A 15,569-nucleotide genomic window follows, 5' to 3' on the forward strand; every position below is an offset into this window, starting at 1 on the left:
TCGAATCCATTAATAACTTTCTGCATAGAACCGGTCAGGTCACACATCAGTCATCACTGTACAAGCATACTTCCAAAATGAGTAACTGGGATTAAGATTCAAACACGGACAACAGGTTCCCATCTATAACATCACGTCATGACCCATACACATGGAATGATGTGATGTAATATACCCTCAGATCATCCCAATGGTATTCTTCTGGAATTTACTTTTTAAAGGTTCATTATATTCATTAAACATTTGGTTTCGGATGTGAAGATTAAATAATAGTTTTACCTATGACCTGACATCTCAGTAACAGGAGTGACCTCATCACATTGTTTACAGAACACATTACGACCTCCCAACACCACAGCAACCATTACCCTTAAAAGCAGGCCGGTGTGCTTGTCTGGAAATGGAACTGGTTTTCCAGCTGCTTACATTATCTGGGTCTCACTGCTGGGAACAGGCTCTGCACCAGATTATGGAAACACTTTATTATACATCAGGATGATCATTTTTCACATTAGTTAGGGCACCTTTGCTCCCTGTAGATGCCATAGGAGGGAGAGGATTGGCAGAGCTTCCTAATCACCCCTCTGCCCTGGGGATCATCCAACCACATGGGAATGTTGCTCCCACAACAAACCTTAATGAGGAAGATAAGCAAAGGAATTCAACAAGCTTCAGGTCACTTATCTCTCGGTTATATCAGAGCTGGCCAATTCTGCTGCAAGTCAGCCGTTTTTAACATTGGCTCGGTTTCTCTTTCACCATGACCACAGCCAGAAATTCTGGGCGTTCCCTATAGCTCAGCATTTCACAGCCTTTACGTTTCTTTGTGTTGCTTCCCTCTCTCTTCCAACTGCGGCACGGTAGCGTCGCGGTTAGCGCGATGCTATTACAGCGCCAGCGACCAGGGTTCGATTCCCGTCGCCGTAAGGAGTCTGTGCGTCCTCCCCGTGTCTGCGTGGGTTTCCTCCAGGTGCTCCGGTTTCCTCCCACATTCCAAAGACGTACGGCTAGGTTAATTTGGGGTTTAAAATGGGCGGCGCGGACTCGTTGGGCCAAAAGGGCCTGTTACCACGCTGTAAATAAAATTTAAAAATTCAAATTAACCTAGCAACCGAATATCTTCGCCAGCAGCTTATCACCATGGTAACCCTGGCCTCGCCCTGTCAGAGATATTTCCTCTGTCCTTCCCCCACACCCTCTTTAACTCTAACCAAGGTGCTCTCTCCCTTCTCCAGTTCTGAGGGAAGCGTCTATAACTTGAACCATTCACTCCATTTCCCTTTTCACAGACTCTGCCTGACCTGGTAAACATTTCCAGCATTTCAACTGGCTTATTATCGTTACATGCACTGAGGTACAGTGCCATCCATACAGATCATTTCACCACTTCAGTGCTTTGCAGTAGTACAAGGGAAAACAATAACAGAATGCAGAATAAAGTGTTACAGTTACAGAGAAAGTGCAGTGCAGGCAGACAATAAGGTGTAAGAGCCACGACAGGGTAGATTGTGAGGTCAAGAGTCCATCTTATGGACCATTCAATAGTCTTATAACAGCGGGATAGAAGCTGTCCTTGAGCTTGGTGGTACATGCTTTCATATCTTCTGCCCGATGGGAGGGGGGAGAAGAGAGAATGTCTGGGATGGGAGGGTTCCTGTTTTATTTCAAATTTCCAAGCATCAGCTTTCTTTGATTTTCTAGATCGGAAGAGGGCTTTTGACAGTTTCAGCCGACCCATCAGTTACACCGCCTGAGAACATTTCTGAAGGCCAGTTGATGAAAATGTCACAATTACAACACTGGCCCAACCCAAGGAGGGGTGTGTTCAAGTACTCGAGATAACTAGCATCACTTGAGTGTCAATTTAATACTTGAGGGCTTCCAAAATAGCACACTTAGTACACATCCCTCCTTAATCTAGTTACAACCTTAACGCATTTAGCTCTCACAGTGAAGGTTTCCAGTTGCCTGGTAACCTTCCAGGGGTTCCATCAGAATAAATATGTGGGTGAGCTGTAGTGGCAGATGCCAAGCACTTTGGTCCCATGGTGGCAGTAGGGCATGTCAGATGGACCAGGTCTAGCGAGATACCTGGTGGGTGATGAACAGGACCAGGCCAAATATGTCTGTACACCCAACTTGTTATTTAACCACATCAAATTCAAAGTTGAGTTTATTGTCATATGCACAAGTACATGAACACACAGCATACGTAACATCAGATACACAACATTCACAAGAGAAACAAACTATACAAGAAAGAACACAACTAGAACAAAAAAAGTCCATTGTAGTGTAAAGTGTTGCACTACTGAGGCAGTGATTAGGATTGTACAGGTTGGTTCAAGAACCGAATGGTTGAAGGGAAGTCACTGTTCCTGAACCTGGTGGTGTGGGACTTCAGGTTTCTGTACCTCCTGCCTAATGTTACACTAATGCTAAAATACTTGTGCAAGAGATTTTTAAAGTTTGTGATAACATCTCCTAGAATCAAGCACTTGAACTTTTTAATTCTAGTGTACTCATGGAATATGGCACAGCACAGAAACAGGCCCTTTGGCCCACAACGTCTGTGCTGAGTGTGATGCCAAATTAAACTCATCCCTTCTGCCTGCACACGGTCCCCTATCCCTCCATTCTCTGCATATCCAGGAGTCTATTAAACAGCCTCTTAAATGTCACTTTCGTATCTGTTTTCACCACCAACGCTGGCAGCCCATTTCAGGCACCCACTGCTCTCTGTGTGAACAAAAACTTGCCCCACACATCTCCTTTAAACTTTCCCCCTCTCACCTGAAATGCATCTGACATTTCTACCCTGGGAGAAAGATTCTGACAGTCTACCCTATCTACGCTTCTCATAATTTTATAATGTTCTATCGGTCTCCCTTCAGCCTCTGCCACTCCAGAGAAAACAACTCAAGTTTGTCCAACCTCTCCTTATAGCTGACACTTTCTAATCCAGGTAGCATCCTGGTAAACTACTTCTGCACCCTCTCTACAGCATCCACATCCTTCCTGTAATGAGACAACCAGAACCGAAAGTAATACTCCAAGTGCGGCCTAACCATAGTTTTATACGGCTGAATCATTACTTCCTGATTTGTATTCTCAAACACCAAGTTAAGAATTCCCATCCCTCCATCTTAAATGGTGAGAAACTACAAGTAGTGGAGCCCCAAGTGCCCGTGTACTTGGGAAGGTGATAAATACACAAAAAGGCTCTGAAATGTCAGTGATCTGGAGCACAAGGGAGTCGGAGCCATGCTTCAGTGACACAGAACACAAGTTAGATAACACACAGGTCCATAGACGTATGCCAATGTAGGGAAAGCCACAGACCAAGTGCTAGTAAATGGCATTAGTATAGATAGCAAGGACACGATGGGCTGAAGGGCATTCTATAACATTCCTGGACTGATTCCAGGCACCACAATCCAGGGAGAAGTTGAAGGAAGTGCGGGGTAGATTTAACACAATCATGCCCAAGGGTTAAATTATGAGAAGTGATCACACGAGCACAGGTTGTCTCCCGTGGAACCAGGTGGTTAATGGACAGTGTTCAGTGGGTGTACAGAATGAAACCATCCTTGTGGTCCGAGAGTCTGCAACCGGGGGCAGAGTCTAAAACACAGAGCCAAGGTTTCAGGAGGGAAGTTCAGGAACCCTCGACACACCTACTGGGAGAGATTTAGAACTCTGCTCCATGATCAGTCAGTTGCCAGTTTTAAATCCAAGACTGTTTTATTAACACACGTGGTGATTTGAGTCTGTGTTCCTTGGAGTTTAGAAGAACGAGGGGCAACCTTGTTCAAACACACAAGATCCTAAGGGGAGACACAGAGACTGCAGGTGCAGGGATCTCCTCCCACCCTGTCTCCACTCCCTTTTCTCAGTTCCTCTGTCTCCGCCACATCTGTTCTTGAGACGAGGCCCTCCACTCCAGGACATCTGAGCTGACCTTTTTCAGTTAACGGAGTTTCCCCATAGAAACACAGAAAACCTACAGCACGATTCAGGCCCTTCAGCCCACAAAGCTGTGCTGAACATGTCCCTACCTTAGAAATTACTAGGCTGACCCATAGCCCTCTATTTTTCTCAGCTCCATGTACCTACCCAACAGTCTCTTAAAAGACCCTATCGTATCCGCCTCCACCACCATTTCCGGCAGCCCATTCCACACTCTCACCACTCTCTGAGTAAAAAACTTACCCCTGACATCTCCTCTATACCTACTCCCCAGCACAAACCTGTGTCCTCTTGTGGCAACCATTTCAGCCCTGGGGAAAAGCCTCTGACTATCTACCCAATCAATGCCTCTCATCATCTTATACACCTCTATCAGGTCCCCCCCTCATCCTCCGTCGCTCCAAGGAGAAAAGGCCGAGTTCACTCAACCTGCTTTCATAAGTCATGCTCCCCAATCCAGGCAGCATCCTTGTACATCTCCTCTGCACCCTTTCTATGGCTTCCACATCCTTCCTGTAGTGAGGCGACCAGAACTGAGCACAGTACTCCAAGTGGGGTCTGACCAGGGACCTATACAGCTGCAACTTTCCACTGTTATTGATAAAGCTGTCACACTCATCTCTATTTCTCACTCTGTTCTTACCCCATCTTCAACCCCACCCCCAGACAGAACAGGGATAGAGCTCCTCCTATCCTTACCCACCACCCCACACATCCCTCTACACAACTTCCACCATCTACAAAGGGATCCCACTGCCAGCCACGTCATCCCCTCCCCTTTCTGCTTTCCACAGGCAACACTGCCTCCATGACTCCCCGATCCACTCATCTCTCCCCATCCACTTTCCCCGGCAGGTGTCTGAGGTGTAAAAGCTGCCCCTACACCTCCTCCCTCACAGCTCATCCCTCAACAGCCCTTCCAGGCGAGGCAGTCATTCACACACACAACCCCCGACATTATTTTTTGCATCCGGTGGCCTCCTCTACGTCGGGGAGACCAGGCGCAGATTGGGCGACCACTTCGCCGAGCACCTGAGCTCTGTCTGCCGTGGCCGTCTGGAGCTCCCGGTTGCAGCCATTTTAATTCCCCTCCCCATTCCCACCCCGACCTGTCTGTCCTCGGCCTCCTCCACTGCTGGGGTGAGGCCAAACACAAACTAGAGGAACAGACCCTCGCATTCCCCCTGGGCCGTCTCCACCCCGACGGCATGGACGGCGAATTCTCCAGCTTCAGGGAACCTGCTCCCCCTCTGTCCCTTTTCTCTCTCCTCCTGATCTCCCCAGTTCCTCCCACACCCACCCCCACCCCCCATCACCGTTTCTTCCCCTCCCCCACCCACCATCTGCCCATCACCCGCACACCCCTCCCACTGGGTCCCCTCCCCCCACTGTTCCCACCTGCCCTCCCCACCTCCCTTATTTGGTTCCATGCTCCAGCTTCCTCTCCTATCAGATCCCACCATCTGCAGCCTCTGTCACCTCCACCCATCACCTCCCAGCCTCTGTCGCTGTCTCCACTCCCCCCTCCTCCATCTGCCTCTCACCCCTCCTCACCTGGATCCACCCATCACCTGCCAGCTCTTGCTCCACCCCTTCCCCCCCCCACCTCTTTATACTGGCCATCTCCCCTCTATCTTTTAGTCCTGATGAAGGGTCTCGAGCTGAAACTTCGACTGTCCATCTCCCTCCACAGATGCTGCCTGACCTGCTGAGTTCCTCCAGTGTTGTGTGTGTGGCTCCAGATGCTCAGGGAGCTTGACAGGGTGCATGTTGAGATGTTTTCACCAGTGGGAGAGTCACAAACAAGGGGATGTAGTTACAGAATAAGGGGCTGGTGATCTAAAACTGAGGTGTGTAGAAATTTCTTCTCTGAGAGGGTAGTAATTCTCTGGAATCCTTAAACATATTTAAGGTAGGATGGATAAATATTTGAAAGATCGAGGCATTTAGGGTTATGGGGAACTGGCACAGAAGAGTTTTACCCAGGGTTGGGGAGTCCAAAACTAGAGGGCACAGATACAAGAGAGGAGAGATTTAAGAGAGACCTGAGAGGTAACTTCTTTACACAGAGGGTGGTGAGTATCTGGAACCAGCTACCAGAGGAAGTGGTCGAGGCGGGTACAGTTGCAACATTTCAGAGGCATTTGGATAGGTCCACGGGGGGGGAGGGAGGGGCTTTGAGGGTTATGGGCTGAACGCGGGCAACTGGGACTAGTAGGGAGGATGCTGTGGTCGGCATGGACCAGTTGGGCTGAAGGGTCTGTTTCAGTGCTGTATTACCCTATGACTCTGAGGCCAACATAGATCAGCCATGGTCATACTGGATGGTGGGGCAGGCTAGAGGGGCCGAGTGGCCTACTCCTGCTCCCAGGTTCAGAAGTACTAACAGACCTGGGGAGAAAGTGGGATTGTGGAGTTAGATTTCAGGTCAGCCGTGATTTCACTAACTCTCACAACAGGTTCAAAGGGAAATTAACTGACTACTTTCACCATAATCTACCGAGATTGTCATTATGCAAAATTTTAAGGGAAATTTCAATACTTGAAAACATCATTTGTTTAACCTGCACGTTCTTAATTTACAGTGTATATCGTTTCAATATTACCTTGCTACACCGCAAGTGAAACTGACACTGCCAATTTGATTCAGGATTCTGTAAAACCCTGCAGTTAAAAATAAAACCTCAGTCACCCGGAGATTTGAAAGCACCTCGATACCAGGCCATACCTCAACTGTGAGGTACAGTTGTATGTTAACCATCTTCTACACCAGTCTGTTGAATTGGAGGACAACTTGCTTCCACTCTGGCTGTTGTGGGTTCAGAGATAGCTGAAGGACCATTTCTCAGACAGGGATGACTGGGAGAGAGTGTGAGTGGGTCAGTGGTCTGCAAGCTGCTGCATTGCTTCTGCTCCTGATGCAGGGTTTCTCCGTGCTCCCGATGCCAGGCCTCAATACCACCCCAAATGTTCCCTCGCCACCTTGAGCAATCATAGAACAGCAGAGCACAGGAACAGGCCCTTCACCCCAAGATTTCCATACCAACCACGATGCTAATTTAAACTGCACAGCGTCAACATCTATCCTGGGCCCAGCACATTAATCGAATCACGAAGAAGGCATGCCAGCGACTCCACTTCATTTGGAGTTTGAGGCGATTTGGTATGTCACCAAACACTCTTACAAATTTCTACAGATGTACGGTGGAGAACATTCTGACTGGTTGCATCACTGCCTGGTACGGAGGCGCCGATGCGCAGGATCAAAAGAGGCTGCAGAGGGTCGTAGACTCAGCCAGTTCCATCATGGGAACAACCCTCCCCACCATCGAGGACATCTTCAAGTGGCTGTCCCTCAAGATGGCAGCATCCGTCATTAAGGACAAAACAACAAATTTCACGACACATGTCAGTGATAATAAACTGGATTCATACCCCAGAGATTCCCAGTGGTGCGGATGTTGCAATTCTTTGAATTTTTTTTCTCTGTCCACTTGGTAATCTGTCCCCGTGATCGAGCTCAGAGCAGTGTGTCTGTTCTAGGGGACTGGTGTCAGCCCCGTGAACGATGTGCTTGCTCAGTGGGACCTACTGAGGGTGACGTGGAGAGGATGTTTCCATCAGTGGGAGAGTCCAAGATCCGAGGGCACAGCCTCAGAATAAAGGAACGTCCCTTCAGAACCAAGAGGAGAAGGAATTTCTTCAGCCAGAGGGCGGTGAATCTGTGGAATACATTGCCACAGATGGCTGCAGAGGCCAAGTCATTGGGTGTATTTAAGGCAGAGATTGAGAGGTTCTTGATTGGTAAGGGGGTTAAGGGTTACAGGGAGAAGGCAGGAGAATAGGGCTGAAAAAGAAAAATCAGCCATGATTGAATAGTGGAGCAGACTCGATGGGCTGAATGGCCTAATTCGGCTCCCATCTCTTTCGGGGTCACCACTGGGGAATATTAACCTGGGAGAGGACACAGATGCTGAGTCACTTATACTTCCAGTGAATTGGGTGGATCCTATGAAGACAGCATTAGTGGTATTTTTAAATACAAATTCAGTCTCTCATTACTGTCTGACCATCACTCCCAATCCATCCAGTGTCTGTCCGTAGGGCGAGACTAGACAGCACTTTTCAGATTAAAAGAGAGTCACAAACATGGGGTGACAATGTTATCCTCACCGATACATCAGTGGGAGAACGCAGAACAACAGAGAGACAGAGTTTGCACAGCAGTGATTCAATTAACAAATTCAGATGATATCAAAATCACGATGGTGTATTAAATGATCCCTGCAGGCAAATCTGGCACCGGGAACAGATTCTAGTTCCCTCACATTTACTTCTGAGGCAGCCAGACACCACAGCAGTGCGGCAAGGTTCGCCATTTCACACTGGAGTAAAAGTTAGATCAGAGGTTCACCGACCAGCTATCTTCCACCAGTTTGCCCGAACCCTGCTTCCCCACCTGGTTGCCTGTGAGGACAGCCACAGGATGATGCTAAATGAACTAAAACCCATTTCTGCACGCTGACACCTGTTTGGAGAATACATCAGTGCTGGACTCAGCCCTGGGGAGCCACCTGTCTGAACAAACTGGTCATAACTGACGCCTTGAGGGGAGAAGAAAGGGTTAAATATAATCATTACTGGAGGAGGGACGGGAAGGGGGGGTTGAAGAGAAGAGGGACATGAGCTGGAAGGACCAATTAAAGTGGAAAATGCATTTAAATGACATACAAAAACTGGCCATTTTACAGCACATTTTAAAATAGCAGGAACACGAAAAGAAGAGCACCCCATGTTCACCCATGACCTGTCAAACGTGCACACAAGCCAATCATTTAGTCAAGCATAAATGTTTCTTTTCACATTGCAGTTTGATGTTGAGTTAGCTGTAGTACAACATGACAGACACGTCTGTCAGTCCCCAGAACAGCCAGTCACTTGGACGGTGGGCTGTGTGTCAAAGTATTTATACTACATTGAAATCAGCTCAGAAATTATCATGAATCATGGAAACCACTTCACCACTGGTCATTTTCAAGTACACTAGACATCTATTCATTATCAATTCTTGTCTGTAATTGTAAATAACTACTTACTCACAAACTTCACAATCAGCCACAATAAAAAATCCCTGCTAATGAAAACTGACCTTTTGCCAGTTAGACCTCTGAGCTATTTCACCACTGGCACAGTCAATGGTTCTAGGCACAGTTAGTTCTCAGTTATTAGAAGAATTTGATTCAGGATAAACAGCAGGTGTGATGTATCATCAAACCATGCAGGCAGCAAAACCTAGGACAAAAAGGCCAAAAATGGAACAACCGAACAAAAGGCTGGAGAAACAAAGGACTGCAGATGCTGGAATCTGGATGAAAAACACAATGATGCTGGAGGAACTCATCAGGCCAGGCAGCATCCGTGGAGAAAAGCAGGCGGTCAACGTTTCAGGTCAGGACCCTTCTTCAGGACTGAAGATAGGAAAAGGGGAAGCCCAATATATTGGAGGGAAAAGCAGAGCAGTGATAGGTGGACAAAAGAGGGGAGGTGGGGTGGGCACAGGGTGGGGATAGGTAGATGCAGGTAAGAGACAGTGATGGGCAGGAGGAGGGGAGAGCAGATCCACCGGGGGGTGGGTCAAAGGTGAGGAGAGAGAGGGAAAAAAAAGGGGATAGAAAAAAAAAGAGATATAGGCTAGGAAGGGAAGAGAAGCACGGTGGTGGGGGGTGGGGGTGGGGGTGGGGGTGGGGAAGGGGGGTGTGGATAACAAAGTGGGAGAATTCAATGTTCGTGCCGTTAGGCTGCAAGGTTCCAAGACGGAAAATGAGGTGCTGTTCCTCCAGTTTGCGCTTGGAATTCTCCTGGCAGTGGAGGAGGCCGAGGACTGACATATCAGTGATAGTGTGGGAGGGGGAGTTGAAGTGACCAGCAACAGGGAGATGCAGATTGTGGTTACGGACGGAGCAACTGTTAGGCTGCCGTTAACCTGTAAGCAGAATGTTCAAGCCGCAGTGACAGGGAACTGTTCACTTGGGGTCTGGAAAACTTTAAATGCATAAACAAAAGCAGCTCTCAACTTGACCCCTTCTTGTTTTCTTGCCTGAACACAGGCACATGTAGAGAGAGGAACCTTGGAGCCAGTGCTTGGAAAATGCGTTCAAGACAAAAGCCATCCAAGCCTACAGCACAAGCGTAAAATCTTATAATTGTAACTGCACGCCAGCAGAGTGCAGGCAAACTTGTTTCTGTGCCCAGAAAATAAAGCAACATAAATAAAGACAAGAAAGTGGGAATTTTGGCCGTTAGAAAACATCCTAATTTGAATTAAACTCTGAATTGTGAACTGTACTAGGCTGGTTATAATTTGCATATCAAACAGTGTTATTTAGAAACAGTTATACTAATCACAGCTTTTACCTGTATCATTCCTGACACAGTTAGGGTTCTAAATCAGAGAATGCTAAATTTCAGGAACTAATTTCCTCAGCACTAAGGTGGAATCACCAAGAGGAACTCTCTTCCAGACCTGGAAATAACATTAGAAAATGCTCATCAGGTCAGGCAGCATCTGCAGAGAGAGAAACAAATTTAACATTTTATCAGGACTGGGAAAAGTCCCTCAACCTGAAGCATTTCATTCTGGTTTTCTCTCCCCAGTTGCTGAGCATTTTCTGATTTTATTTCAGATTTCCAGAATCTGTATTTTGGTCTCTCAGCCAGACACATGCAAAGGTAAACTGCCTCAGTCTGACAACAGGGGGGAGGACTGGGGCAGCATCCCTCTGGCCTGTGTGTGACTCAAGACCCAGAGCACCGTGGTTGGCACCCAACTGCCCTCTGAAATGGCCCACATGGGAATGTGCAGCAACTGCTGGCACTTCCAGTGACATCCTCACCCCAGCAACGAATGAATGCCCGAAATAGTTTAAAAATCAAGGTTCAGGATACCGGAAAACAAGCCCATATGATGAACACCTGGCGTTAATCCATGCACACACTTCCCATAGGTTCACGGTGGACGACCAGAGTGGAGATGTGGCTCAAATACGGTGTGACACAGGGAGGAATTCTGCTCTGGATCACCAGCAGAAACACAGCAGAATGAAGTGAACTAACCCGAGCAGCATCACTCTCAGCTGGAGGCAGGTTGCATTCAATCCAAGGACTGCCCGCAAATTGCAATTTTCACTGTATTGTTTTTACCTGTACTATGTCAATGCACTCTGTACTAACTCAATGTAACTGCACTGTGTAATGAATTGACCTGTACGATCGGTATGCAAGACAAGTTTTTTTTTACTGTACCTCGGTACAAGTGACAATAATAAGCCAATACCATTAGCCTTGATTCATTGCCACTTTAGGAACAAAGGCATTACAAGGGGTGCAGCACTCTGCTGGGATTTATGACCAACCAGCTCCAAAGTCAATAATATTTGAGAAAAAGCCTGGAGCTACGAACATAAAAACTCCTGTCAGTCGTTCCTTCCACCTTCCAGATGAAGTCTTTGTTGATACATTCCCAACACAAGGAACCAGGGCCAACATTCACCGGTTCACAGAACCATCCATCAGCCCAACATTCACTCCCTCTGTCAGCAGTGCGTACCAGCTACTAAATGAACTGCAGTTACTTACCCAAGCTATGCTGGTAGCACTCTGCCAACCCAAGAGATGTCTTGGAACACCACCACCTGACGCTCCCCTCCAACGCACACTTTCACTGTTCAAGCCTTGGATGTCCTGCCCAGCAGCACTGTGGGAGCACCTTCATCACACACCAAGAGCAATAGCTCAAGCTGACTCACCACCAGGTCTGGCCTGGACATTCTCTCTTCTCCCCCTCCCATCACACAGAAGATACAAAAGCTTGAGAGCATGTACCACCAAGGACAGCTTCTATCCCGCTGTTATCAGACTCTTGAATGAACCTCTTACACAACTAAGATGAACTCTTGATCTCTCAATCTACCTCATCATGGACCTTTCACTTTATTTGCCTCCCTGAACTTTCTCTGTAAATGCAACACTACATTCTGCATTGTTTTCCCTCTGTACCACCTCAATGTACCTTTGTATGGAATGATCTGTCTGGATGGCACACAGACAAAAGCTTTCACTATATCTCAGTACATGTGACAATAACAAACCCTAAATGCCACCTTCGACAGTGATGCCAACATCCAATGAGGTACAAGAGAATAAAAATTCAGGTAAACAGCATCATCTTTCATTCTTTAGTCACGGTGCACGTGGTCTTCAATCCATAAAATCCACCTCCCTCAGTTCTGTCCGACAATTCTCAGCCAGTGGATGAATGCCTCATCCTGTTTCACAGGCTTTTCCCATTCCCAGAGAGACTTCATAGAAACTGGAACACAAACTCTGCATCTCCCTCCACAGATGCCGTCTCACCTGCTGGGTATTGGCGGCATTTCGTTCAGCCCTGCATCACCTGGGTCATGCTGAGGCTGTGACCACATCAAAGTGGCAACTTCTTCACAGCAGTGTGACTGAAGCATCCATTTAACAAGCTCCACTGAGCAGAGACTTCATCAGCACTGCTGCTGATAGTGACCCAGGACGTCCCAAATCCATTAGAACCTTTTAAGTAAGGCTCGTTTATATTTGGAGGTGGCAGAAAGAAGCAGAGAGGTGCCATTATCACGACGACTGTTTGTGGGCAGCATCAAAAATGTAACAGGGCATGATTCAGAACAGGGCTTGCTGGATAGCCAAGAGGTTCCAGCCCAGTGAGGCCAGAGAGCAAGTCAGAACTGCCCCCATCACCATTATAGATCAGACTGGGTCTCTGTTGAAATGAGGCGCACTCAAACACTGACATCTCAACTTTGATTCAACTGATAGACCAGTGCCTCCTACAAGTAGAAAATGAGATGTTTGTCATTAAGGAGAAAGACTCACCCTTGTGGTCCTGCCATTTAATAAGATCATTGATCAAAACTGTAGCCTCAGCCCCACTTCCCTGATTCCATGAACACTCGATTCCCCTGTAATCCACTTCAGGTTTGCATTAGTTAATATTTCTGCACTCACAGTTCTCTGGGGCACAGAATTCCAACTTCATGGGAGAAGAAATCACTCATCTCAGCTGTAACACTGCTAAAGTTGCTTCCTGGATGCAAAATGTGCATCTCAAGAATACACACACGCACAGTGTCCCACAGACAGCTCCTGACCTGTCATACCAGTCCCCAGAGGAGGTACAAAACCAGTCCAGAAACCAGCACAACCCTCCTTTGAGGAATCCTCCAAGAATCTCCTGCAGATCAAACCGACCCAGAAGCCAAGGCTGGACCATCCCAGGGATAACCAAAGGAATTTACTGATATGATTTCACAGAAGGAAGCTCCAGTTAGCATTTAAACAAAGCTGTCCAAAGTATCAAGTGTGAAGCACAGAGACACTGGGCAAGCTTAAAAATCAGAAAATAGGGTATGGTCACCATAATCTCCCCGAGATCCACCACTCTCCCCAAACATACAAGCAATGAAATACTTAAAGTACTGTACAGTTACATGTGTCGAAGAGTTTCAAGTAGTTGGTCCTGTGATTCACAGTTCCCCATCAGATTTATTCTGCCGCCCATTAGTATAGTTACAGTAAGCAAACACACAACATCTGCTACCGAAACTTAGCACACTCAAGTGGGAAAGCCTCTGTAGAAAGCCCGTGTCTGCCTGAACCACAATTATAAACATCAAAGGATGGCTTGTCTGCGACTTCAACCTGACGCCGAGAGTAGCTCTTGTTGGGACATCCTGGTGTGGGCGCAGCTGTGTTGTCCGCAAGTCATTCTTTCCACGCGAACTGGGGGAGGCTTATTTCCTGGACACCGGAGTGTGACAACCCTAAACAAATAGGCAGAGATGTGGGAGACGATTCACCTCTTGTGTCCCGTGTCTTAGGCCCCCGGGGGGGGGGGGGGGAGGGTGGAGGGGGTGGCTGGCTGGCTGACATTTCAACTCTCGGTTACTTCAAGGTGACAAATTAAACAGCTCAGCTCCAGCACAATGCTATGTTACTGTAGGCAATTAAGCAGATGTAGCACGTTTAAGGGAAGGCTCTGAACTGTTCACAAGTCCATCTATACCCAGGCATCAGACTGAGCAGTTACTTTAAGATTCAACTCGGCAGAGGCTCGCCCGCTCGCTTGGGCGGAGTTACGGGCGCCCGCCAGCCTCCCGCTGGAACTTACCTTCAGGGCAAATTTCTCGCCTGCTTTCTTGTTGTAACATTCCAAAACTTTCCCATTGATGCCCAGTCCCAGAACCTGCGTCGTGACCTTGTAGTCGTCGGTGATGGCGTTTTTCTTGGTCTGAGCGCCGGTTCTCGGGGGAGGAGGGTAAAGGGGACCCGGGGGCGGCTCAGGGATTTGGTTGCCTTGCTGCGGCTCCCGGCCTGTCGCAACGTTCGGTAACATTGTTACAATCGGCGCCCGATACTTTGTACACTTCACACTCGATACACTGTAGCCGACCGGGCGAACAAAGTTACACAAGCGGTCCCGGAGCACGAAACGAACCCAATCCAGGCCACAAAGATCCAGCTTGCTCCGAATCCCGAAACAACGCTGCCTTTTTGTTGCAATCAGAGTCTCGGTAAAGATCCCATTTGGTCAGTTTCACGGCACTTCTCTTCCACTGGAGTTTCAGTGGAAATTGACGTGCTGACGTCAAAGCCTCACTGCCAGACCAGTGTCTTCACTTAAAGGGCGAACGGACGCTTAAAGGCGAGGTCGAGGGGGAGGAATTTTTGTCGCAAAACCACACCGATATTTTTTCATTGCGGGTTCTTGAAAGGAGGCAAACATTGCAGCGGGGGTTGAATGGGCAGGGCATGGGGTAGCGGGAGAGTAAGGCGGCGAGGTTTACAGGCCTGGCTCCGCCCGCCGAGGCTCCGAGCTCCCACATGTCCCGGGCGGGGGTTCACTCTCCGGGGTGATGGGGAATGGGAAGCGTTGTCCCGGGGGCTCAGTCTCCGGGGTGATGGGGAATGGGAAGCGTTGTCCCGGGGGCTCAGTCTCCGGGGTGATGGGGAATGGGAAGCGTTGTCCCGGGGGCTCAGTCTCCGGGGTGATGGGGAATGGGGAGCGCTCTCCCGGCCTCGGCACCCCTCGCTGCCAGGAATGCAGGTTTTTCCAAAGTTAACGCAGAGTCCGCTCTCGGTGCCCAGCGGAGCCGGCACCTCACCGTTCACAGGGAGTTGCAGGCATCGCGTCTCGCATCACATTGCAGTCGGGAGGTCGGTGCCGGAGGCCGATCTCAGTACAGACGGGGAGGTGGGGGTGGCGGGGGGGGGAGCAAGGTGTCATAGAGTTCTTGAAAGAAAAACGGCCGGAAATCTGAAACAAACACAGAAAATGCTGGAAACACGATGTAACCGAGGCTCCTCCGCCTGAAACGTTATGTTTCTCTCTCCACAGACGCTGCCTGACCAGCTGAGTGTTTTCAGCACTTTCTGTTGTCAGTTTTCACCCTTGGATCAGCCCCCCCCCCCCCCCCCCCGCTCCATTTGTTCCTAGATTTCACTTAATATCTCCTCCCTCTCCTCTCAGTCCAGGCAACTTGGGGCAATGTGGT

At 48.4% G+C, this 15,569-nt stretch overlaps 1 protein-coding gene across 1 annotated transcript in view; it reads right to left on the reverse strand.

Annotated features, from left to right (window-relative positions):
* Positions 1–14,636, reverse strand: part of mapkapk2a (MAPK activated protein kinase 2a) — a 206,568-nt gene extending 191,932 nt beyond the window's left edge. Inside the window, exon 1 of the mRNA XM_052034961.1 lies at positions 14,186–14,636. Coding sequence (XP_051890921.1) covers positions 14,186–14,410 — 225 coding nt within the window. The 5' untranslated portion in view covers positions 14,411–14,636. The remainder of the gene's footprint in view (positions 1–14,185) is intronic.
* Positions 14,637–15,569: the final 933 nt, after the last annotated feature.

This window comes from Pristis pectinata, chromosome 20, assembly GCF_009764475.1.
Source record: "Pristis pectinata isolate sPriPec2 chromosome 20, sPriPec2.1.pri, whole genome shotgun sequence".
In the NCBI taxonomy this organism is placed as follows: Eukaryota; Metazoa; Chordata; class Chondrichthyes; order Rhinopristiformes; family Pristidae; genus Pristis; species Pristis pectinata.